The sequence below is a fragment of the Arvicanthis niloticus genome, chromosome 22, assembly GCF_011762505.2.
Source record: "Arvicanthis niloticus isolate mArvNil1 chromosome 22, mArvNil1.pat.X, whole genome shotgun sequence".
Classification (NCBI taxonomy): domain Eukaryota; kingdom Metazoa; phylum Chordata; class Mammalia; order Rodentia; family Muridae; genus Arvicanthis; species Arvicanthis niloticus.
In genome coordinates, this window is record NC_133429.1 from 41,597,161 (window position 1) to 41,622,999 (window position 25,839).

At 42.8% G+C, this 25,839-nt stretch overlaps 1 protein-coding gene across 16 annotated transcripts in view; it reads left to right on the forward strand.

Annotated features, from left to right (window-relative positions):
• Nucleotides 1–25,839, forward strand: part of Grip1 (glutamate receptor interacting protein 1) — a 636,231-nt gene that overhangs the window by 511,999 nt on the left and 98,393 nt on the right. For 8 of the 16 annotated variants that reach the window (XM_076920329.1, XM_076920326.1, XM_076920333.1 and 5 more), the window contains 4 exons: nucleotides 16,066–16,213; nucleotides 17,258–17,427; nucleotides 24,424–24,579; nucleotides 25,316–25,468. In XM_076920329.1, coding sequence (XP_076776444.1) covers nucleotides 16,066–16,213; nucleotides 17,258–17,427; nucleotides 24,424–24,579; nucleotides 25,316–25,468 — 627 coding nt within the window. The remainder of the gene's footprint in view (nucleotides 1–16,065; nucleotides 16,214–17,257; nucleotides 17,428–24,423; nucleotides 24,580–25,315; nucleotides 25,469–25,839) is intronic. The other 8 variants (XM_076920331.1, XM_076920332.1, XM_076920335.1 and 5 more) reach the window with 3 other exon arrangements.

Below are 25,839 nucleotides of genomic sequence, written 5' to 3' on the forward strand. Positions count from 1 at the left end.
TACTTTATAATTAATACATTTAAGCTAAGTACTGAGGCTCTAGTAAGTGAGGATTCTGGACACTGGAGTGTGGACTTATTGGTTCTATCCAGGTGTCCCGCTGCCCCAAGCTAAGGATTCCTCTTGTGTCTTTGCTCTCCTCAGCTTTCTTTGTTTCCTCACTGACAGAACACTGGTTACCATAATACACAATAGCCACACTGTCGTTTTATGAGATCGAGCTGCGTATTTATTTAAACTTCTATGTTTGTCCAAAGTTTATTTGCTGTTTAGTTTTATGTCTCCCTTATAAATATTCAAAGAGGTGATTTTTTTTTAAAAAAAAAAGTAAATATGTGGCATATATTTTAAAGCATATCTGGGGACTTAGAAAATAGCTCAGTCAACAATATTTGCCATGCAAATATTAGGAGCTGAGATAAAGGCCCAGTACTCACATCCTAGAGTGCACAAGCTTTTAATTCAATCTGGAGAAACAGAGCCTGGCTGCGGGGCTGTAGTTCGTGTGTGGGCGTGGGTCCTGTTGGGCTGAGTTGTGGTTCCCGTATGTCTGTCCCCCAGGCATCTGGAACCATGGCTGAGGGGGGTGGGAAGCAGAAGCACTGGAATTTGACTGAGTTCACTCCACGTGGCACTGGGCAGACATCAGGCTGTGAGAAGTCACCAAGCTCCACTCTGGGTGTGGGGAGATCTCACTCTGAGACCCTTAGGGGTCAGAGCTCTTGGGTCGGAGGCCTTCAGGCCAATGCAGCTGGCAGGAGACTGGTGGTCTCAGCCCTTGGGCACCCAGAAGCTGCTGGGAGACCACAGAAGGACTGAGACAGGGGGCATATAGGCTGGACCGGCCTGCAGCTGAGAGGGGTGAGGCAAAGAAAATCTGACGGTGCCCCACAGGGTGGATGAGACTCTTGGTTGAGGCAACTCTCTCTGCTGGGTCACGGCTGGATCAGCTAGCTTGCTTGAGTTGACAGGCCTCCATGGCTGAAATGTAGAGAAATCCTGGGGGTGGGGGTGGGGTAGATTAGGCAGCAACTCATTAGTTGGAGACCCCCTCTACGGTTCTCCATGGTGGGCCCCCAAAGACATGAGAGGAAGTCCATGATCTTAAAACGTTTAGTATCATGGTGGAAAGTGGATGAAGCTGTACCCCGTGTCCTCAGGGCAGGCCTGAGGTTAAATACATTTTGCAAGGAGGAGGGTCTGGGAAGGAATGCTTAATTGGCTATGCACTCTGGTCTTTAGGTATCTCATTAGTATGGCGATCTCTTGAGGCTCTGTAGCCTGTAGTCTCACCCTCTACCTGTGCTATGTGACCAAAGGCCACAAACCTTTCTTTGGGAGGGGTTGTGGATGGCTGAAGCTAAGTGAAAGGAACCAGGGCCCAGGAGCAAGGCCAAACACCTACCATCCCATTAGGGTCAGCAGGGTTCAAAGCAGACTCAACTGGGTACCCCACTGCCTCTTTCAGCACACCACCCACACTTGACAGGTCCCTGGAGTTCACTGTCAAGCCAGTGCTTAATTAGCTGGCCCTGGGTCCCAAAGAGAGACCCTATCTCAAGAGATAATGGCTTATCAGATAAAAGCTGGTAGTGTAAAATCAATCATTGCAGCCCAAGGATGGAAGGAAAGATATATATGTGTGTGTGTGTGTGTGTGTGTGTGTGTGTACACACACACATAAACACACAGAACAAATACATCAGACAGACAGACAGACAGACAGACAGATTTTTGAAGAAGACAAAGTGAACATTGCTCAAAAGCAAGACTACAGGTTGATCTCTAACCTCCACATGCACATGCATATTCATGCACGGCATATGCATGTACATTGCATGTACACCTCTGGTGCAGCACACACACACACACATTTCTAACAGTTCATGAGGAAACTGTCTTTGGGGAAAGTTAAGTGGTTGCTACTCATTTGTCTTATTTCAGATCTGATCCATAGAGATTTAACATATTCTGATTTCTGGCCATAGACACACAATCAAGTGTAGCTGAGGATGCCTGAGACAGCTCGAAAGGCCTTTGAGCCATTAATTCTCCCTGGAGGATCTCACCTTCCCTTGCCATCTTAGGAGGCTGAGTTTCCTAAGTAACTAGGAACTATTTTCAGGTCAGCAGACACTTGCTCTTATGTAAGCGGTTTCTCTGTCTCTGCAGAGCCTGGTGGAAAGGTAAGCGTTTCCTGGATGGATAGCTTATTGAACACTGGAAAGCTTGACAGGGTCTGTTTTAAGCCTGAGAAGGAGTGTCAATGCCTATGGAAGGATGATAGCCTGTGATGGTCGGGTGGTAGCTGTGGGTAATCTGTCAGGTGGTTTTAGCAGCTGGGGCAAGCATATTTCACCTAAGAGGTAAATATTTCTACTTTCCCAATGTAATAATTCCCTTTAAATAATAGTCTGACCATTCACACTCTCTGAAGCAAGAGAAGGCATAGCCTTGATTTCTCTGAGCAAAGTTTTTCTTTCCCCTAAAGACTTTACATTAGCAGTGACAGTGGAAATAACCTTCTAGAAGTTCTGCAGAAGGGACGAGATGGTATCTGACAGTATGTCAAGTCCCCATGCCTTAGCTTAGCAGGCTCTCTAGAAAATGTAGTGGGCTTCTTTTCTCTTCCTTTATTTTAAAGTTGAAATTTTCTTTGTAAATTAGCAGTACGGATGCCCTACAAACTTACGTTAGGAGCCCTGTTGCTGCTTTTCCAAAAGGCATGTGTAAATGTCTATAAAAACCATGTCAGCCTGTCAAATTAATTCTGATACCTGTCATATGAGCCCCATTCTGGTCCCATCCTGTTCTTGTTCCTTGGCAGGGCTTCAGTTCCATCACTTAGTTTTGAGCTCTAATTTCCCTCAACTAAATTTGTGGTAGAGCATGACTCTACAGGGGTTCAAGCAAAGCGGGGACCCAATGCAGAGACCATCTTCACAGCACCAAACCCATAGAACTCATCTGTCACCTATCAAGAGCTATTAAAAAGCTACATCAGTTAAGGTGGTGTAGGACCATGCTCCTGCACAGCACTAGGGATTTTTCTAATTAGGGCATCGAGGGAATGAAAAAAGAGTCACGTGGATACAGAAAAGCCAGGATTCAGTGGTCTGAGCTCTGTGATGAAGAAGCCACAGCACCTGGAAAACTTGGTATCTTTTTTTTTTTATACAGTTGAACAGGGAGGTGGGGGTAGTGCATCCAGCTGGACAAGGAGATTAATATTATGGTATACAGCTGGCATAGCTGATGTCAGTAGAATTCTCTGTCCGGGGCCAGTCTTCAGGCCATTACACGTGGCTGTAGGCAGAAAGCTCTGGTAGACATCTTCTGAGCATAGTGTCCACAGTCACTCTTGGATCAGACAGGGCTTGTGCCGTCCCCCTGAGCTTCCCAGGAAGCTTTTGTCATTCCCATGGCTGTGAGACATTTGGGGCCCTTGGCATAGCTACACTCAAGTCAGATAATGCACATGCACTTAAGACTTAGTCCTTCCAGTGTGGTCCTGACATTACAAAGGATTAATTAGTAAATAGAACCAAATGCTCAGAAATAGATATGTAGACGTGAGGAAGCAGACATTTGATTTGGGTGGCATTATCATGCAAAAAGAAAAAAAACAATACCTGCTTAATTAAAACCAAACATACTCCAGATGGTCTATCTGAATGTGAAACTACATCAAAGATGGTAGGAAAAACATGCAAGAATATCATCGTGATTAAAAAAAAAAAAAAAAAAAAAAAAAAAAAGCAAAGACTTTAAAAAAAAATAAAGTTTATGTAGCACAAAAATTGAGTAATTAAAAATTCCTAAACCCAAACCTATTGTCACATACTTAGAATCCCAGCTTAACTTTTTTTTTAGATGTGTTTATTTTATATGCATAATTGATATATCTGCTTGTATGTGCATGTCTGTGTACTACTTTCGTGCCTGGTGCCCATGGAATGAATCCAAAAGATGGTGTTGGAGCTCAAGGAACAGGCATTAAGAATTGTTGTAAACGGCCATATCAGTGCTGGGAACTGAACTTGGATCCTCTGGAAGAGGAGAAAGTATCCCTAAGCACCAAGTTAACTCTCCAGTCCTAGCGTGTGTGTTTTACAAGTCTAACAAACCAGTAAGTCGAATACTGTAAGAGAAAGACAGAGAAAGCAAAGAACACTTGAGCAGCTGATAGAAGAGTCAAATGGCCATTAAATCCACAAAAAACTTTAGTCATCAAGTAAATGCAATTGGTACACAATATAATATCGCCACGCATTAAACTGAGTGGCTCGTATGCTGGAGTTGAAAATCCCAACTCCTCTCCTTCTGCTTGCACGGAAAACAGTTCACTTACCAGGCGTCTTTCTAGTTCCCATTTTAAAGTTTTTTTTTTTTTTTAATTTCTAATTTTCTTTTACGTTATCTATTACAAACACAGCCGGTGAAAAGTAGATCAGAGTGCACCTTCCATGTTCAAGTCTTAAATCCTATTTATTTCTGGAAAGTTGAAGCATACAGTTTCCTCATTCATGGTGCTGACAGAAGGGACCAAAACCAGTAAAATTCTTAACATGCCTGAGACTACCTTGAGGTTGGATAAATCCTGGATGGCGATGGATCTTAGCCCCTGTGGCATCCTTACCCTGAGGGCTCCATCGACTGCAGTAACTATGCTTCCTATTTTCATATAGCTGAATTTTTTAAATACGCTGCTTACAGTATTTTTAAACCTTTTACTGGAGGTGGAACAGCAGAGAATGTGTAAATCCTGAGTTTCCACTCGATACTGTCTTAGAAACTGAGCACATCTAAGCAATCACACCCAGATTGGGAATGTGATCAGCATCAAAAACTACACTCCTATACACACCGTTCACCCTCCCAGCTGAAGGGCAGCCATTAGTCTGACTTCCAACAGAACACACTAACTTTGTTTCATTTTATACTTAAAACTAAACCTAAGTTTGGCTTCTTATGTTCAATATTATTTGTGTGAGATTCATATTCATGTTGCTGGGGGTCGGTTTGATAATTTCTTCTCTTTGTTGTATATTATTTCACAAAGGAAATATGTCCACAATTCATTTATTTTAATGCTTCTCTCTCTCTCTCTCTCTCTCTCTCTCTCTCTCTCTCTCTCTCTCTCTCATTTTTTGTTTTTATATACCTTCCACAGATAATGACAAAGGGCTTCTGGCCACCTTGAGCTCATACTGAGTGCTTGGTCCTCAGTTGGTGGAACTGTTTGGGAAGAATTAGGAGGTGTGGCCTGGCTAGAAGAGGTGTGCTACTGGCAGTGGGCTTTGAATTTTGAAAAGACTTGCTGTCTTAGTCAGGGTTTGTTTTCCTGCACAAACATCATGACCAAGAAGCAGGCTGGGAAGGAAAGGGTTTATTCAGCTTACACTTCCACACTGCTGTTCATCACCAAAGGAAGTCAAGACAGGAACTCACACAGGGCAGGAACTTGGAGGCAGGAGCTGATGCAGAGGACATGGAGAGATGTTACTTACTTGCTTGCTTCCCCTGGCTTGCTTAGCTTGCTTTCTTATGGATACCAGGACTACCAGCCCAGGGATGGCACCACAAACACAGTGGACTGGTCCCTCCCAACCTTGATCACTGATTGAGAAAATGCCTTCGTCTGGATCTCATGGAGGCATTTCCTCAAGGGAAGCTTTCTCTGTGATAACTCCAGCCTGTGTCAGATTGACACACAAAACCAGCCACCATTCCCCATCTCTCTTTCCCTCTCTCCTCTGTTCCCTCTGTTCCCCCCCCCTTCCCTTTCCCCTCTCCTCTCTGTCTTCCTTCTTGCTCCTACTGTTATGACTTTGTTCCTCCATCCCAGACTCTAACTCTATGGAACCATAAGCCCAAATTAAATACTTTCTTTTGTAAGTTGCCTTGCCCATGGTATCTTTTTTTTCTTCTTCCTCCTCCTCTTCCTCCTTCTCCTCCTCTTCCTCCTCTTCTTCCTCTTCCTCCTCCTCCTTCTTCTTCTTTTTTCGAGGCAGGGTTTCTGTGTGTAGCCCTGGCTGTCCTGGAACTCACACTGAAGACCAGGCTGGCCTTGAACTCAGAAATCAGCCTGCCTCTGCCTCCCTAGTGCTGGCATTAAAGGCGTGCACCACCACTGCCCAGCTTGCCCATGCTATCTTATTACAGCAATAGAAAATTAATGAAGACAGCCTCCAAAGAGGTGTGTATGCATTCTGGTCGTGCCACATGGTCACTGGAGCCATTCAGTTTATTATGTGGTGATAACCCAAATCTGTTGCCTGGGTATGGGGCAGGAGAAGAGGGACAAATGAGTCAGGCAGACTCTGCAGCCTTGTTGGGCAGCCAGTGTAGCCAAACCAGCAAGCTCCAGAATCAATGAGAGACTGTCTTAAAACATCTGGTGGAGGGTGAGAGAAGGCACCTGAGACTGACCCCTGGCTGATATGGATGTACATAAGCAAACACTCCCTCCCGCTTCTGCATGCAGAGATTAGCAACCTAAGAACATTTTATTGGAAGTTCACCATGCTGAAAATGGTTGGACTTATTACAGATATTATTTTCACAGCATCTCATTAATAAAAACTTTTAATCAATAGGTAAACTGAAGGTATTTCTATCTGGAGGATTATGAAGCAAGCAAAGCTACCTTGGCATACATAGACTTTCTGCTCTGCCTGGGAAGTTGTAACCAGGTCTTAGCATTCATTGAAATGCAGAGCTCAGAGGCAGAAAACCTGATTAACCAAAAAGAAAACAATAAAGAGTGTTTCTCATACAGTCCTCAGCGTAGCTTGTGTAATTACGTAGCCCGTAAATCGGCACAGCATGCAAAGGTTTCAATCCTGGTGCAAATATCTTAATGACTGAGATGTCTTTAACCATGAATAATTTACGTCTACATGATCCATTTTTTTCCAACTGTGCTTCACTACAGCGGAATAAACTAATCATCTGTCTGTGGCTGGTTCTTGATTATTTCTTCCTGAGTTTCCCTCTGTTTCTTTTTCTCCTGTTGACACAATCCATTTTTCCTCCTGCACTTTTTAAAATAATATCACCTCATACTTCCACCCTGTCCATTTGTTCCTACTTTCCCCCTTCATCTTGTTAGCTATTCTTAGCGTGCAGCCAGCACTCATGCTGCGGAGCCCCCTACTTTTCAGATCTTGTGAGGATGGAACTGGGCGGCATCCAGGGAAATAGGCTTAGCACACAAGCTAGCCTAAGCATCTCGATAGTACTGTGGGAAAACATTTATTATGGAAAGCAATCGCCAGAAAAAGCTGATGCTCTATTAAGCGTTAACACTTGTGGATCCCCTTCTGTGAGGCAGAGAGCAACTTCCATGAGTGTGATTCTGGGAAGTGGCACTTGCTAACATAGTTCTGTCATTTTCCTAGAGCTGGTTAAAGTAAAATCAACTGAGAAGCATTGAGATTAGGTCCTAGCTCATCTGTTGGGCTCAACGTAACCACATGAGTTCTCCTTGCTCAGGTGTCACTGCTATTCCCTTAACATGTGCCATGGTTTATTGATAAGAAATGTGGATGGGCTGGTTTGGGGGATTCTTCAAGGGTAAATGCCTTTCTCAGACCCCCATTGCATGTCTCTTTAAGGACCTTTACATGAATCCCCGTGTGATGCTCGTTTCTGTTAAGAGTTCATGATCCTGAAGGTGGCATATTTACTCAACTTTTTCCAGGGGCTTTAGTATCTGTTCCATCTAGAAGAAATTGGAGCTATTTTTCCTTCAAGGGATTGTACATTAACTTTTCAGCCATTGCATCAAATTAGGTAGTTCACGGTCTTATATTATGAGACACTGCTTGGAATTCTTTGTGCACTTTGAAGTTATAATAAGTCCCTCCTTCTCACTAGTGCTCTCCATTCATGGGTACCCATGGTTACAGAATAACCATCAAAGAGTTTCAGGTGTGGATTACCACAATGCCCAATACAAATTCCGTATCATCAGGACCATTGACCCTGTGTCTAAAGTAAGTCATAGATATTCATTCTTCAATTCATTTCATTGATAAATAAGTGGGCACCTATGAGCTTGCCTTGAGGACACTGTAGATTTACTAGCATGAATGGAGAATAGGAATTCCCAAGCTACTTCTATGAATTGAAAATAGGAATTCCATACTTTATGGGGTCATTAATTAGCAGCAACCTAGAAAACAACTGTTGAATATCATTATATTAAAAGCATTGCAAAACAAGACAATATGGCTCTATTAGAGTGTGTCACAGGCAGGTTGGCATGAGTTTGCAGGTTCAGAGAATCCCTATAGACGTGGCATTAGAGCAGAACAGGGAAATGGAGCAGGGAAAGACAGACCAGTTGAGGGTTAGGTTGTAACTAGGACACAGGTCCTAGAAGATAGAGAGCAAGAACAGAATGGTCGGAAATAAAGCTGAAGCAACAAGCAGCATCTGGATCACACAGGTCTGCACGTGCAGTAAGATCTTTTTCTCTGCAGAAAGGTTTTAGGTACGAGGCAAAAGTAAGAGTTTGTCTTTGAAAGATTACCTTGAATTGGGAAGGTGAAAATCATGAGAGGATTCCGGCGTATAAGATGGTGGCAACTTGAACTAAAAAGGTATCTTAGTTAGGGTTTGACTGCTGTGAACAGACACCATGACCAAAGCAAGTCTTATAAAGGACAACATTTAATTGGGGCTGACTTACAGGTTCAGAGGTTCAGTCCATTATCATCAAGGCAGGAGCATGGCAGCATCCAGGCAGGCATGGAGCAAGAGGAACTGAGAGTTCTCCATCTTCATCTGAGGGCTGCTATGAGGAGACTCACTTCTAGGCAGCTAGGACAAGGGTCTTAAAGCCCACACGCACAGTGACACACCTACTCCAACAAGGCCACACCTCCTAATGGTGCCACTCCCTGGGTCAAGAATATATAAAACCATCACAAAAGGTAATTGTGGATATAGTAAAAAAAAAAAAAAAAAAAAGTTGAAGTTGAGCATTATTTCAAAAGTAGATTTGAGATGAATTAGTGGTAATAACGGAGAAGATGACATTAGGAAGTGACTCCTGGGCTCAGGTTTGTAAGATGTAGAGCATTGTGAGCCATCATGGAGAGAAGCAAGTCAGGAGAAGTGACAGAGTGGACACACTCACCGTTCAGGCCTGCTTATGACCTAGTGAAGGCTCATTCTACATGGCAGAAGAACTCGGTGGAGATGTATGATGGGAAAATCAATTTAGTGGTGGCCATGGAGCATGGAATTATGGGCTACCACTGGGAGAGGAAGGGAATGAACTCTTGATCATCAAACTGCTGTCACCACAGGTGGGGTCTAGATCTTCCTTCCCTTCAGTTCTTTCTCTGCACAAGTACAAACTTCATCCTGCTATGATCTCTTAGGAAGTTGCAGTCGTAACCTGAAAACCATGTAATATAAAGACTTTATGTTATGTGATATGTTTGAAAGTTGAACACCATCCCTCAGACTGTTCATTAATATTTTTAAGTCTTAAGAAAAGTTTAGTCCTGAGGTATCTTCTTCCATCACCATGAATGTCAGTTGCCCAGAATCCCGTTAATGTACAGTAGCTCATCCCCTCTCATGGGTTGAAGTCTCAGATGTTGGTTCTAGCTATTGTGAGTTTTGTGAAGTTAGTTCCCAGCCTTCCTTGATGTTTCTCTGGCTGACCAGTGACCTCCGACCTAGGTGGCATCACAGTTGCTCTGTAAACTTGTTGCCTGTATAGATAGCCCTAGAATTAGGAATGAAGACAATGGGCCCTTCAGCAGTAGCTGCAGCTGTGTGGTGAATATAGCAAGAACCAGTCTCTCTGCCTCTGGCTCTGGACCACAGTGCCTCTTCTCTCTACTATAGCTTTCCATTTCTTCGCTCAGAATTTGGAATCATTCTACTTTAAAAGAGACTCATTTCTTCCATATTGATGTCCCCCAAGTGGAAATAATGTACATATCTGTATGTCCTTAACAAGAGCACTTCTTGAAGGGAGACCTTGATTCTAGTTTCCAATCACCTAGATATGCCAGTGTAGCTATAAGGTGGTCTTGTTCCCATCTAAGTTAACGGTGGCAAAGAATCTAGAATCATCTGCCTCAGCTGTATGATAGCCCCATTCCTATTATTTCTTCCTACAAAATGCCTAATATTTAGTCTTTATTATAATTAAAATGTTAGATCCAAACAAGTATATGAATGTTAATATTTTGGCACATCTGTAGGATAGGAAAAAACTATCTGAAGTGATTATAAAGATTTTTTTAACATTCTGAAATACTTTTTTAATTGGATGTTCATTTATATTTCAGATGTGAACCCCTTTCCCCATTTCCCTCCCACCTAGGAACCCCTTATCCTATCCCCCCTCCTCCTGCTTTTATGAGGATGTGCCCCCACCCACCTACCCACTCCCACCTCCCTTATAAAGAAATTTTAATCTCCTGATAGACTCTTTTAAACCTGATCCTTAATCATGATAGAAGCTGTATCTAAGAGTGTCCATTATCCAAAATACATGGAGCAAGATGAAGAATGGGTTCAATCTGAATTTTTTCCCTGATTTTAAATCATTTGCATATATGTAGTAAAGTTGTAGAGAGATCAGACAAGTATAAGCATGAAACTCACTTGTGATTCATATATACATTATGCACACCATTTAAAGTAATTTTCTGCAATATTTTAAAATAAATTTGTTCATAAACCATTTCAGGTTGTGAAATTTTTCCACTATAGGACCAAGCAGAAAAAAAAAAATTAACAGATTAAGTAATAAATAACATGAAAGCTTCCTTGCTTTCATTTTTAGGGCAAAATAAATTTATAATCAGGTACAGCAAGGCCCGGCCGTGAGGAAGAACTTCAGTGGTCACCGGCACACAGACCCTTTTATTTCAACCACACTCAGAGTTAAGGAACTGGTTTGATAAATGATAACTGATCATTCTAAAATTCTACAAAGATGATATGATTCTTTTAAACCCTAGATTATACCTCAATGTGATGTCCGAAGGCCAGTGAAATGAGCCCCGGGGTAGCAGCCACCGGAGAGTGGGCTTCAGGAGCAAAATAACAAAAGCAGCTAAGTAAATAGCATAACACCTCAGAACCAAAATGCTCTCTTGGCAGAGTAAGGCCACCGGCTCCTCCCAGCTGTCATTCATGAGACTGGATGCTGGAGCGGCAGGAACAACGACAGGCCCTAAAGAAAAAAAAACCTTATCAGTAAAGTACTAAGTGGTTTCAGTATAACTAGTCATTTAGGAAAGTGGTACATGCAATAAGCCTTGTGTATTATTCAGGGCTCTCTAAAGAATCAGAACCAATAGTATGAATATGTATTTAAGGAGTTTATTAGATTAGCTTACATGGAACAGTCAGGTAGTCCAACAATGGCTGTGCTCACACTGGAGAGGCTGAGAACCCAGTAGCTGCTCAGTTCATACGGCTGGATGCCTCAACAGTCCCAGCTAGGCACTGAAAGATCCCCGGAAGAGCCACCGGTTGTCTTTTAATCCACCTTGGAAGCCAGACAAAGCTGGACTCTGATAACCATTGAAAATTATAGCCGCAGTGGCAGTAGGCTAGGTGAACTCAAAAATACGGTAGCTGAGGTGTGAGCAATAAAGCAAAAAGCAAGGCTTTCCCCTCAGGTTTTCTTCTGAGCTGCGACCAAAGGTTCTGTCCTCACTTAGCGTGGACTCCCCACTTTCAAATAATATGACCAAGAAAATCGCTCACGGGTGTACCCAGCAGCTTATTCCTTGGGTGATTCTTGATCAAGTCATGCTGACAAGCAAGATTAACCAAGATTAAGCCCACCCCTTATCAACTTGATAATCAGTCCTATCTCCTTATGGCATGGTTAATTTTCAAATGAAAGTATTTCATGGTTCCACATCACATGCTGTTTTAGTTGGTTGATGTTGGTGTGATAAAACACCATGACCAAAAAAAAAAAAAGCAGCTTGGTCAGAGATAGGGGTTCTTTCAGCTTATAGGTTGGTTAGAGTCTGCAATGAGGGAAGTCAGGGCAGGAGCTCAGAGCAGCCACCTGGAGGCAGGAGCTGAAGCAGAGGCCGTGGAAGAATGTTCTTTTCTGACTTTCTCCCCACGGCTTGTTCAGCCTGCTTTCTTATGCCACCTAGGACTCCCTGTTTATGGATGGAACTGTCACCAGTTGAACTAGAGCCTCCCACATCAGTCATCAATCAAGAAAATGCCCTATAGACCTGCCTGCAGGCAATCTGATGGAGCTTTCTGCTTACCAGACAACTCTAGCTTGTATCAAATTAAAAAAAAAAAAAAAAAAAAAGACCTAACCATGACACAGAATTACTGATGTACAAACATAAACACACAACTTCTTTTACCCCAGAACTGGTGGCACAATCCCCTGAGGAATGCTTCTTCTTTTAGTGTCCCATAACTTAATTAGGATAATATAAATTTACAACCACTAACCCCTAATATTGTCTCAATAAATGTCACATTATATAGTAAGGACATAGAAGAGTGGAGAAAGGTGTGTGAGTGTGTGTGTGTGTGTGTGCGCGAGCGCACACACAAACATATTCTTAACAAAATAGGACTGAAATTCCTGTGCCAACTGCAGTCTTCATCTCTACAATTTCTTATGTGGCCTTAGATAACATTTTAGTTACTTTCCTTTATTGCCCATTCTGTATTTCCTCCACCTTTGGCAAGTACCTCAGCAACCTGGAGGGGTTATTCATACCCTCATCCTGTCTGAATCGATTGCTGTAGGTTCCCACTGACCTCAATCACAGGACATAGTTAACACTGAGAGATGCACTAATGGATCTTCTGCACTCCAGACATACTCATCCTTACTTCCATTGTAGAAAAACAGCTCAATTTCCTCTGGCAGTCTGGATCAATCACCCATTCTAACACTATAAATTCTTTCTTAGCAGTTTTGACCTCTAGGATATCAGGAGCCCCTTTGTAACTATGGTTTAAGCCTTAGCTTCTAGACACTTTCATGCCTCCTAGCAAAAACACTCACTTCTTCCCCTAGAACCAAAACTTCTAGGTCGACAGAGAATAATGTTGCAGGAACAGGAAACAGTTTTCTTCCATTGGGTCACTAGGTAACATTCCATAAATCCAGGATATACAAAAAACAGTGCTGTGTTTTAAATACTGAGTCAAAGTGTTTAGAAAACTCTGCTCCAGGCATTCAGACTACTGCCAACTTATCGGTGCTATATTTATATCTTTAAAGGGCCATCCCAACATCTTACCAAGTTTCCGTATGGTGAGAATCATCTTAAAACCAATGAATTCCATATGCATGAGCTCATCACTGCTCATCGTTGGCAATGAATTGAGTTGAGTGTTTAGCATTGCTGTGTGAGGTACAGTGACAGTGGATGAGGCATTTTATAAGTTCATGTCTTAGTCAACTGTCCTATTAATGTGAAGAGACACTATGACCAAGGCAACTCTTATAAAAGAAAGCATTTACTTTAGGGTTTGCTTATATTTTCAGAGGGTTAGGCCAATACCATCATGAGGAGGAATATGGTGGTAGGCGGGCGCTGGAGCAATAGCTGAGAACTTTAATCCTCATCTCTTCAGCAAGGCCACATCTACTCCAAAAAGGCCACACCACCTAATCCTTCTAATCTTTTCCAAGAGCCCCACTCCCTAGTTGACAAGGCATTAAAATATATGATCTCAGGAAGTAGCTGCTCTTATTCAAACAACCACTGTTCATGAACGGTAGTTTGACAGAAGCATTTTGTTCAAAAATGATAAATATATAACCAGAATTATTGTCTAACCCAGAAGGGCAACTCATTGTCCTTTCCATGATAAAAGTAGTCCAGTTCAGTCAAACTCCAAAATACCTGGCTAGTCATCATGGCCATATCATGAGGTCAGAGTTGATCTCTGCTACAACAGAGATCAATGGTCTTAGTATCTATATTTGGCACTCAGCACTATCAGACACAGCCAGGTCAGCATTGATGATTGAAAATGTTTGTTGTTGAGACTATGTATAACATCGATCTCTACCAATAAAGTTATTTTGTTCGTGGATGTATTGGGCAATGACAGGGATGGTTGAAGAAAGAAATTGTCCACTGTCCACTCTAGGTGTCACCATTCCCCTGGCTGTTATCCTAGACTGTGCATTGAGAAAGGGAGCTTAGCAGCAGCAGTGTGCTCCTCTGCTGACCATGAATGTAATGTGACAAACTGAGTCAAACTCCTGGTGCTTTGACTTTAAACTATTAGCATAAGTAAACTCTTTATCTGTGAAATCAATTTTGTCAAAGTATTTTGCCACGTCATCATGAAAGGAAACTGAGATACCTTTAAACTGGGATCTGTGATGTCGGCATGGACCTTCACCTGATTTAAGAGATACCTTATTCCATCTCACACTGAAGTCAGCTGTCACACACAAACCTTCCAGCTTTACCAGTCAGTTGCTGGGCTTCAGCAGCAGCAACACAGATATTCTACTACACAGTCTCTGAATCGTGCCTTAGTGATGAAGATGTGGTCACAGAGCAGCAAACTGATTGATAAAATGTCAAACACAGAGCCGCAGCAAACCAGACAAAGCCATCCACCATATGCCGTCCTGCCAATATGATAAGGTGCTTCTGAACGCTTGAGGCCATAAAATATCAACAACAATAAAAGCACTTAAGGAAAGTGTCAATTTATAGGAAAGCTGTCAGGCTTGGGAAACTTTAGTAACCTGTGTAAGGTACCATGATCCAAATATTGTAAAAAGTATTATTAAATGTTTTAATCTATTTCTAGAGCTCTTTCCAATATTATATCAATCTCTTCCAGGCTTTAAAGGGCACCAAAGACTTTATGGGAGATGAGGAAGGGCCAATCTCACTACATATCCCTGGATGACCTGGAACTCACTATATAGACCAGGCTGTCCTTGTACTCAGAGATCTACCTGCCTCTGCCTCCCGAGTGCTGGAATTAGATGGTGTCAAAGATATTTTACTTGTTTATTAATTTAACAGCTTCTAACCACATATATCCTGGTCCTAGTCACTATGCTTGTCCCTGAGAACATGGGGATTGACAAGACATAGTGTCTGTCTTCAGAATAGGCTTACAATCAGGCAATGAACAGAGGTGTGTGACCACCACACACAGGGCAGTTTATGTGCTATAGCAAGGGGAATAAGACTGGTTGTTGGAGCACTTATGAAAAGTACCACACCAGACCATGAATTGGAAAGAGCTACCCAGAGGTAGCAAAAAATTGTTTAGATCAATTTTTGCAAAGATGAGTAGAAGTTCAAGTAATACTTTAAGCCCAAAATAAACCAAATACAAAGTCACTCCCAAGAGGGAGACAACCCTAATTCAGGTCTCACATGCTTATAAATTATATCTGCTATGCCTACTATTTGACAATCGAGAGATAGCATCTACCTATATTCTCCATTATGTATGTATGTATGTATGTATGTATGTATCTACCTACCTATCTATTTGTATCTATCATCTATCTATTATCTATCATTTATCTACCATCTATCATCTATCTTTCATATCTATCTCTATCTATCTATCATATCTATCATCTATCTATCTATCTATCATCTCTCTCTCCCCTTTTTTCTCTTTACTTCCTCCTATCCATTCTTTCTCCATCTACCCCACCCATCAATCTAGTCATCCATTTATCCATCTCTCCACCCTGATGAATCAATAAACATACTTATGTACATACTTAGCAAATCCTGGTAATGTATTTGATTAATTGATTTTAAAGAAAAATCTAAGATATTCCAGGCATTGTTCTAAGCAGTGTGGAGAGCAAAATGATCTATGAGATATTATCCTAATTAGCATAGAGACTAAAATCCAATTCCAGGGACTGGCTCATATACATCTTATGACAGCTAAATGGAGAAGGTACCCTCAGGCTATGGGGATATAACATAAAACTATATGAATTATCAAATTAGCATCAGTAAGCATTCTTTATCTTTTTGTGTGTTTACTTGGTTTATCTGTTTTCTAAAATGCATCCTTCAACAGATTCTGTGGCGACAGCATCCGGGCCACTACTAGTTGAAGTTGCCAAAACTCCGGGTGCCAGCCTTGGGGTTGCCCTAACTACCTCCGTGTGCTGTAACAAACAGGTCATCGTCATAGACAAAATCAAATCTGCAAGTATTGCGGACAGGTGAGTGTCACAGCAAGGGTTTACTTATCAGCGCTGTGTGTGCGCTTTAAAAAGTGTCGTACACATACTTTCATATATGTATGTTTATATAGTATGTACACTTGCCTTCACACACACACACACACACACAGAGAGAGAGAGAGAGAGAGAGAGAGAGAGAGAGAGAGAGAGAGAGAGAGTAAAAATTTAAAAAAAAAAAAAAAACCCTGTTGACAGTTACTACAAATTTCACATCAGAGAACAATTTATTGTTTGAAACTTAAAATTCTAACTACTTGATCAGCTACTTCATAGTGAAATGTCACTCCAGACATTTGATTTTCTCAGTTCATCCAATAGCCAGCCAATGTCTTGAGTTCAGCAAGGTGTAGCAGTCAGACCCCTGTCCCTAGCTCTTCCCCGAGTAAACCTGGTCTGATTACTCTTAATTCCTACATAATTCATTTTCTGTGCTAATAAATATTTGACTTCAGACTAACAAAACCCTATAATAAAGCCCTATAATAAAGAACTGGTAAACTTGACTCCTCTATTAAAGGATTTCAAGGAGGCAGTAACTGAACCTTTCCTCCACCACCACCACTACCACCACCATTACCATCACCACCACCACCACCATCATCATCACCATCATCTACAGGGCCCAAGATTAGTTCAGCAAGTCACATCTCAAGACTCTGAGTGACTGACAGCTGATAATTATGACTTAAGAACCTAGGAGAAAAAAAGTCAGAGAACAGAACCATGGAAAACAATTCTCTGCGTCACGCCCCTCTTGCCTGCTTCCCCTTAACGTTTAACATCCCCACCCTAAAATGTTTAAGGACAAAAATATCTTTAAGGACAAGAGAATAAGAAAAATCATTTGTCCACAGTTTTTTCCTGCATTTTCCACAAGATTTTATATTTCAGTTTGGACCCTACATGCCTAAAACATAGCATTAAATTTTTTAAGTGATAATTGCATAAGAGTCAAAGAAACATGGAAGTCTCATTCTGGAAGAGACACTTTTGGATGATGCTCTCTGTCTCTCCTCTCCACAGATGCGGTGCGCTACACGTGGGCGATCACATCCTCTCCATTGATGGCACGAGCATGGAGTACTGTACCCTCGCAGAAGCCACCCAGTTCCTGGCCAACACCACGGACCAGGTCAAGCTGGAGATTCTCCCACACCATCAGACCCGCCTTGCCCTGAAAGGCCCTGACCATGGTGAGAGGAACCTTCTAGATCCTTCTGTTTATCTTGCTCTTGTGGTCTTCTTACTCCAGAGAGTCAGGAAGACAAGATCCTGTACCATATCACCAGCTTCTGCCTCTTTTCCCGCTCCACCTAAAGTGTCCCTTGTGACAAACATGGAGAGTTACTGGAAACCCCAAAACACAAGAAGGAAATCCTGAAATTGAAATTTTAGGGTGGAGTTTTTTTTTTTTTTTTTTTTTGATGTGTTTGTTTTTTAAACTTTGCTGTAATTGAGTAAGAATGAAAATGATTTGATTTCGTGATGGTCACAGTGAATTTTAATCTCTACAAAGGACAATGAAAACAAGCATTAAAACTCGCGCGCGGGCACACACACACACACACACACCATAAGACTGAAAACACACCTTGCAGACAGGAGTACAGGAAGATGTGCCTTGCCAAGGACCTCAGATAGCATTAACCTTAGTAACCCTCTCCCACCATCTCTGAATGAATTGGTTTTTACTATCCTAAAATAAAACAAATTCACATTAATAACAGATCCATTAAATATTCATCAGGGAGAGACCATTATAGGAAAAGTTGATTCCACTGTTTTTGTCTATTTGCCAGAATATCTGTCTCCCCTCCCCCAGGACAAAGAGCACACTTTTGGCCTAACCTCGTGCCAGGGAGAACGAGGCAGTAGACTCACTGCGGCACAGAGTCTGCTAAGGAAATCTGCACTCTCGCTGTCTTGTGTGGTGTGCAGATAAACTTTTTCTCGATGTATAGAACCATCCACTTGGGCATCTTAAACCAAACTTGGCTGGTACAAACACAAGACTTTGAACCGTGAATCCAGGGAAGTCCGAGATCTGGTGGAATCTTTGTTCCCCACCTATTTCTTAAACGGCATGCCCCTGCACCTTTTGCAGTATAGGGAGCAGGCAGCCTCCCTGCCGTCAGCAAAAGAGGAACAGCGGTTTTTCTACAATTAGCAACAGCCTAGGTTTCCTGGCGGTGGAATTTTGCTTGTGGGAAGGTCATCTACATTGTGCCTCCCACTTTCTAAAAGGCGCTGCACTTCTCTGCAGGGGGGAGAAGAAAGAGGGACGAAATAATTTTCATACGGAATGAGTCAGCTGGATGCAACCTTTTTAATTAAATGGAGCTTAGACAGCCCCGGAGCTAATGATAATCTCCAGCACAGGGTTGCCCTTATCAGATTTTAATTTGACACTTTGGCGGAAGGAAATGATGCCGCACAGGCAGGTTAGGATTGGGAATCAGCACAGCGGAATTGGAGGTACCAAGGAGCTGTAGAAGGCTGAAGCCAGTGGGGATGCACACAGGTCTCAACCAAAGCCCCCAGGTCCTTCCTGAGCTGACTGAGGGGGGGAGATATCCAAAACTGTGTGTGCATCTTCTCAGTGTATATGAAGACACCATCAGACTTGAGGCACAGAAGCTTTAAGACTGTGCGCTGTGCTCTCTGGATAAGAAAATGTGGCTCGCATCTGGTGTCAGGAAATCAGAAATGTGAATATACCCTTTCAAACTGCGACTTTTTTTTTTCCCTTTAACAACCTCATTATTTTACTTCATTTGCCCTGTATGCGAATCCTAAATAGTTCAAATAGTTCCCAGCTTATGAAATATTAAATACTTTTACCTGCCAAGATAATTTGAAAAGTTAAAGGATGTATGCGCTGAGCTGAATGGAGGGAGAATGTGTTGTTTTTTCCTTTCCTGGAACCCCTGACGTCATTTATATTTGGAAGGTAGGAGGCTGACAGTGTGGGGCGAGGCAGCCAAGTGTCTTCCTTACTTAGCATGTTAGCATCTCCCCTATGTTTTACATTGAGAGCAGACTTTCTAAAATAAATAAATAAATAGTGGCACTTAAACATAATTATATCTCAGTCCCGAGGGAAAATGATTAAGAGAATGTGGGGTTGCTTGGCGATTCTCACACTTCTATTTCTGTATTACTGAAGTCTGAAGTCTCTCGTATTTTCACCACTATTTCAAAATGTAAAGTCTGATCGCTTTTTTTTTTCCCAGTCTGCAGTGCCTGGGCACTGTGTCTCTCGTCTCATGAAAATATGAAGATGCAACGTTTTTCTAGAATTGCCTGGCCACAAAACGTTCACCACAGCGATTCCAGATCAGTGTGGGAAAGGACAAGCTAGCTCAGCACAAGGGCTGCACTGTGCCTTCCCCTGGTAAAGGATAGCATTCACCACACTGGCCACGGTCGCCTTTTCAGGGATAATTGTGTGGCTCAGGGGGAGCATGCTTGCTGAAAGGAGCACGCACAAGGCCTTAAGTTGCATCCCCCCGGCACCACAGTGCAAAGAAGACCATTAGTTTTAATTGAGGTTGAAAACTATCCTGTTGAAGGTGTTTAGGAGACAGACTCCATGGAAGGAAAGGGAGTTCTAGGACAGTCACTGTGGCCAGCGTCACTAGGCTTAATGGGTTCAAAGCAGGAGAATATTCCATTCTGTGATCCCCAGGGACAACCGCCAGACTAGCTGTCACCCATTCTCTCAGACATCCTGGCAGGGCAGATCACAATTAGGAAAACGGAAGCCAGTGCCTTAGATGTCATAAGCGCCTGAGACTGTAGCAGCAATGCACGGTACAATGGCATGGGAAGCAATGCAACTTCAGCTTGTTTTCCCATCTCAAGCAAGGGCTTCGCGAGCCTCTATCAGAAGAGGCAGTGACTTACAGTGGCTGTGGGTTGGGTGTCCAAAGAGTCCATTCTGGCACCTTAGGACCTTAAGAAAGCTACCCAACTTTTCTGTACTCTAAATTCGTTATCTGTAAAGTGTGGATTACAGTAATGCCAACCTCATCAGAACACCTAAAGCAGTAGCATCTGGGACACTCCATTCAAAGCAGGTACCACAGCACCTGGGATGCAGGAAGAGCTCGGTGAACACAGACCGCTATTATTGCACAGCTAAATCAGAGACTGCCTCTGAGTTTCCTTTGCAAAATGCAAGAGCATGCCCAAAACGTGACAACTTACTATTAATCCCCTGGGATACTTATTTAGTATATGAATGTTGGGTATACCACTTGTCTTAGTTAGGGTTTTACTGCTGTGTACAGACACCATGACCAAGGCAAGTCTTATAAGGACAACATTTAATTGGGGCTGGCTTACAGGTTCAGAGGTTCAGTCCAGTATCATCAAGGTGGGGACATGGCAGCATCCAGTCAGGCATGGTGCAGGAGGAGTTGAGAGTTCTACATCTTCATCTGAAGGCTGCTAATGGAAGACTGACTTCCATTAAGCTTCCAGGAAACTAGGGTGAGGGTCTTAAGCCCACACCCACAGTGACACACCTACTCCAACAAGGCCATACCTCCTAATAGGGCCACTTCCTGGGCCAAGCATATACAAACCATCACACCCCTCTAAAACATAAGAGATTTGGTGTATACATTCAAAAAGGGCATTCACTGTGGTCTCTGTCCACCTATGTCAGTTTTAAAGGGCCTTCATCAATCATGCATCCAACTTTCTGCATCATCTGTATCATCGTACCTAATAATCGCTCTGTGTTTAAAGACTTGGTCCTCAATAATAGTTACAGATCAAGGGGAAGTTTATGACCCCAAGGTCACCTGTCTATAGCTAGCATGGGGATAAGCTCACAATAGCTAGTCAGCAATATCTTCCTTATGGGTTCATTAATTTGGCTTGACAGTTCTAATAAACGCTCAGTAGTTTTCAAAGTATTCAGTGAAGAGCTGAGGCGGGTGTGGAATTCTGAAGTCCATTCACTCTAGCCTGGCTTCATTGGAGACACGGACAATGCTTTGTTAAGCGGATAATAGAGTGGCTGTAATTGTACATTAGCCAGATCCAGCACTAACTGAATCTTGCTATAAAGTGTCTTATGTGTCACAAAGTAAATAAGGATAATAAAGAGAGAGAGAAAAAACCCACTAATGTCTTGCCTAAAATACTCCTTTATCTCAAGGACAAAGCTATTGCCAAGCAAGCATCAACCATTATGTCCCGTGTACAGTTCAAGTCTCTAGGAAGCAAGACAAATAAACATCTCTATTCTTAGAGAATGTACAGCCTAGTGTAAAGAGACCTTTAACACATGCATTATATAGTAAGGCCAATCCAGACAATGACAAGGGATATGCAGGGTACAGAGAGTTAATGAGATAAGGTGACATTGGCAGCTACTCCAACCAGTGATGTCATCGGTAGTTCTTTGGTAGAGATAACACCAGAACTAAGGCTTAAAAGATGAGAAGGAGCCAGCCATACAAACAGTGGAGGCGGCCATGGGATTGCAGAAGAAGGAAGGTAGCTGGCTTGTTCTAAGAGGCATAAGACCAGTGTGGCTGAAAGAGATCCATGGTGAATGATTAAAAAAATAAATAAATAAACCAAAAAAACAGAAAACATAAGGATAAGATGACTGAGACAGATATAGATACATCCAACCATTGGAATGAAGTCAGGGACCCCTATAGAAAAATTAGGGGAAGGATTGAAGGAGCAGAAGGGGAGGGCAATCCCATAGGAAGACCAGTAGTCTCAACTAACCCAGACCCTTGGGAGCTCCCAGAGACTGGGCCACCAACCAGACAGCATACATGGGCTTGTTCAAGACCCCCCAGCACATATATAGCGGAGGATTGCCTGCCTCAGTGGAAGAGGATGTATCTAATCCTCAAAAGACTTGATGCCCCAGGGAAGGGGAATGTGGGTCAGGGGGAGCACCCTCTTGGAGGCAAAAACCGAGGACAAATGGGATAAGGAACTGTGGAAGGGAGCTGGAGGGGCAAATCATTGATTTTAAAAAAAAGTTCCCCCAAGATGTGATATGGATACTGGAAAGCAGATGTGCCAGATGTGAATCAGAGGCTAATGGGGAGGTAATGGTAGGAGGAGGTGGTAGCTAGGACTCAGTTCCTAGACACAGGAAACTCAAACCAGCTACTCCTGCAGAAAGATAATCCCAATTCTAGATTACAGTGGCTGCAAAATGGTTGCTTTCACAGATTTTCTACAAATCTTCTAAAACCCTAGTGCCGAGGGAGGGACTGCTGACCAAGATCACATCTGTTTGCTCCAAGGACGTTTGTTGTTGTCAAGTCGATGGAACGGTAGGGAGAGTCAGCGCTGTTGCTCATGGCGAATCTGCTTGTGTCCTGTGAAGCAGCACCATGCGAACGCTGTGTGTGCATAATTCCCACAGCTGGAGAGATGCTTCTCTGAGGACGGTGGGGCTGAGAGGCTGCCTAGCTGGGAAGGCCAAAGACACAAAGGCGGGTGAGCGAGGCCCAGGTCAGCCTCGTGCCAGGAGACCCCTATGCTAGGGCCTTTGAGGATGAGACAGGCTGGGGATGCCTGTCGAATCTAGAGAATACTCATTTTCATACAAAGCTTTCAGCGCCTTTGTGTGAGTAACTTCTGCCACTCACTCAGATTCTTTTGTTTGGTTGGTTGGTTGGCTGGGGTTTTTTTGTTGTTTTTCAAGACAGGGTTTCTCTGTGTAGCCCTGGCTGTCCTGGACCTCACTCTGTAGACCAGGCTAGCCTCGAACTCAGAAATCCACCTGCCTCTGCCTCCCAAGTGCTGGGATTAAAGGCGTGCGCCACCACTGTCCGGCCAGATTTTTAACCATCGAATCATAAGAGCAAATCAAAGTTCATGACTGTTTTCAGCGCTTCTGAGATCACATGGTGAAAAGGTCCCTATCGGATATGGTAACGAGGATAGAATGCGAGCCGTTTTCCAGAATGCTGGACGGATAGAAACTTAAGTTTTCCTTGTTTTGAAGGTAAAGTCTTGTCGTTCTGGTTAAATTTCTGGGTGTGAATATTTTTATGTGCAACATTTTAATAATAAAGTTTAAAATTTAAAAAGATACGGTCTCATATAGCCCAGACTGTGTAAGCTGTGATGACCTTAAACTTCTGGTTCTTCTGCCTGCACCTCTTGAGTGCTGCGATTATAGGCGTGTGGCACCGGGCCTGGTTTATGCACCCTGAGTTCCAAGCCCAGGGTTCCTGTAAACCAAGCAAACACTCCACCAATCACCCTCTACATCCTCACCCCCAAAAGTCAAATCTTAACAACAGCAAATTTAGAATGGGAACATGAGAGACTTCCTTTTTTTTTTTTAATAAACAGAATATGGATACCAAAACTTTGAAGTTAAACTCATTACAGTTTCATGCCATATTAATGAAATATAATAACAAAGCATTTTTAAACTAAATGTTTCTCGTACAACCTTTTCGTAAAAAAAAAAAAAAAAAAAAAAAAAATTCATACAATATATTGAGGCTTTTCTCCTTATTAGTCAGGGAAGACAAAAGGTTCCGACAGGGGCAAATGGTTACAACAGTTTATTGTTGAGGAAACCAAGTGCACAGGATGGATGGATGGCAGTGTAATTAAGACAGCGGGGCAGTAAATCCTGCGGTGGGACACGCATCGCAAGCCAGCATGATTTACTGTCCCATCTCCTCTTTTTCTCTGACGAAGAGTTCCTAACTGACCAGGATTTGCAAAGCCTTAATTACTAATCGTGTGCCATAGGTCTTTCTTTATGAGGATGAGTTTTAAGTTTAAAAAAAAAAAATGTTTTTTAATGTCTGCAGTGAAGCGCACGGGGGTTGGGGGTGGGGAGATTAGAAATTGATTCAATAGTCATCTTAAAGGGAGAAAAGATGGGCCGGGAAAAGACACGCATGATTCTCGGGGAAGATGAAAGTCTCCACGGCTGCCGTGAACCTTCCCTTTGCTGACCGCTTAGAAAAGGGCAAAGCCAAGTAGATTTTTGTTTCCCCTTTTGCAAGCAGCTTTCATTTTTGTTAATGATTTTTCTTTTTCTTTTTCTTAATTTGTGCAATTCAGTTACTTTTTCTTCTTTTTTTTTTTTTTTTCCTTTTTTTTTTCTCTTTTTTTCTCTCTTGTTTTGTTTTGGTTCCTTGTCTTCCTTATTTCTCATCATCACGTCACATGGGCAGTGAAAATTCAGAGGAGCGACAGACAACTTCCCTGGGATTCCTGGGCCAGCAACCAGTGCAGCGTTCATACCAACCATCACCATAACATGCACCACCCCGACCATTGCAGAGTACCGGCCCTGGCTTTCCCGAAAGCGCTTCCTCCAAACAGCCCTCGTAATGTTCCATGCTTTCTTCTCCTGGTCCTTCCTTTGATTCTGTTCTTCTCATGCCTCCTCCCCCTACCTCACTCCATCTCTGGCTCCATGGGTGGCGCCTGCTTTCGGTTGTTGCTGTGGTTTTCTTCGTACTAACACCACTTTGTTTCTGCTACCTGTCTTCCTTTCTGCTGGGAAGCATTCGTCAGTATAAACAGACAGAATGCGTGGGGATATCGATTAATGACAGATGGCTTGCCTTGTGTGTGCGAGCCCCTGAGTCCCATCCCCGGCACCACTGAAACAATAAAAGAATCAAATGGGTAAAAGTTCAGAAGCCTTTCTATGAAACTCAGGGGACAACTCAGAACTTGGAGTATGGTGGTCTCAGATCTCTGTGTATGTGAGTCACTTACGACATCCATGTCAGAAAATACGCCAAAAATGACATGGTGTGCCCCACGTCTTAAGTTTTTTAATGGAGAATTTTGTTTTAATCTTTGTTTAATTTGTTGTTGTTGTCTGAAGCAAAATGCATAGTCTGTGTGTAGTCACAGGCTATGGAGGCTCCTGACCCTCAAAAACTCGTGACTCGGAAACTACCGCGCTGGCTCTGGGCTTGGTCTTTGTCTGGGTTGGGATACTAACTAATCGTGACTATGTGATGTCTCTTTGAGTTGTTGCTGGTTGGCAAGGGGTGGCAGGCTCAGGCTGCATCTAGAACTGCTCCGTGCCAAGTCTCTGCTCTCTTACAGCAGCTATGGTGCCCTCGTCCTCTCCCACCTCTATGAGTGCGTACAGTCTGAGCTCCCTGAACATGGGGACTTTACCTCGAAGCCTCTACTCAACCAGCCCACGAGGAACCATGATGAGGCGGAGACTGAAAAAGAAAGACTTCAAAAGCTCACGTAAGTGAAACGCTATCCAGGTGGTCTATTTGGTCTCCAGAAAATGCATAGGAGGAGTTCCCTGAGAGGTATGGTCATTTGACAGTTGCTATGTAGCTATGTTGCTATATATGTAGCTGGTGGCTCTGGGCTAAGGAACATGACTGAAACCCATGATCCATCTGTTAATGCTTACACTGAATGTAACTTCCGGTGGATTTAGCTCAGACTACCTTTTCCTACAACTATGTGCCTACAACTTTGCCTGGAACAACTTTTTAAAGAACTTCTCTTTTAATGGCTTTTGAGATGCCTTTCTATCTTGGGTAGCTTCGGGCATAAACCTCTGTTCTTCATATCTTATTCCCTCTAAAGTAGGGTTTTGTACAAAC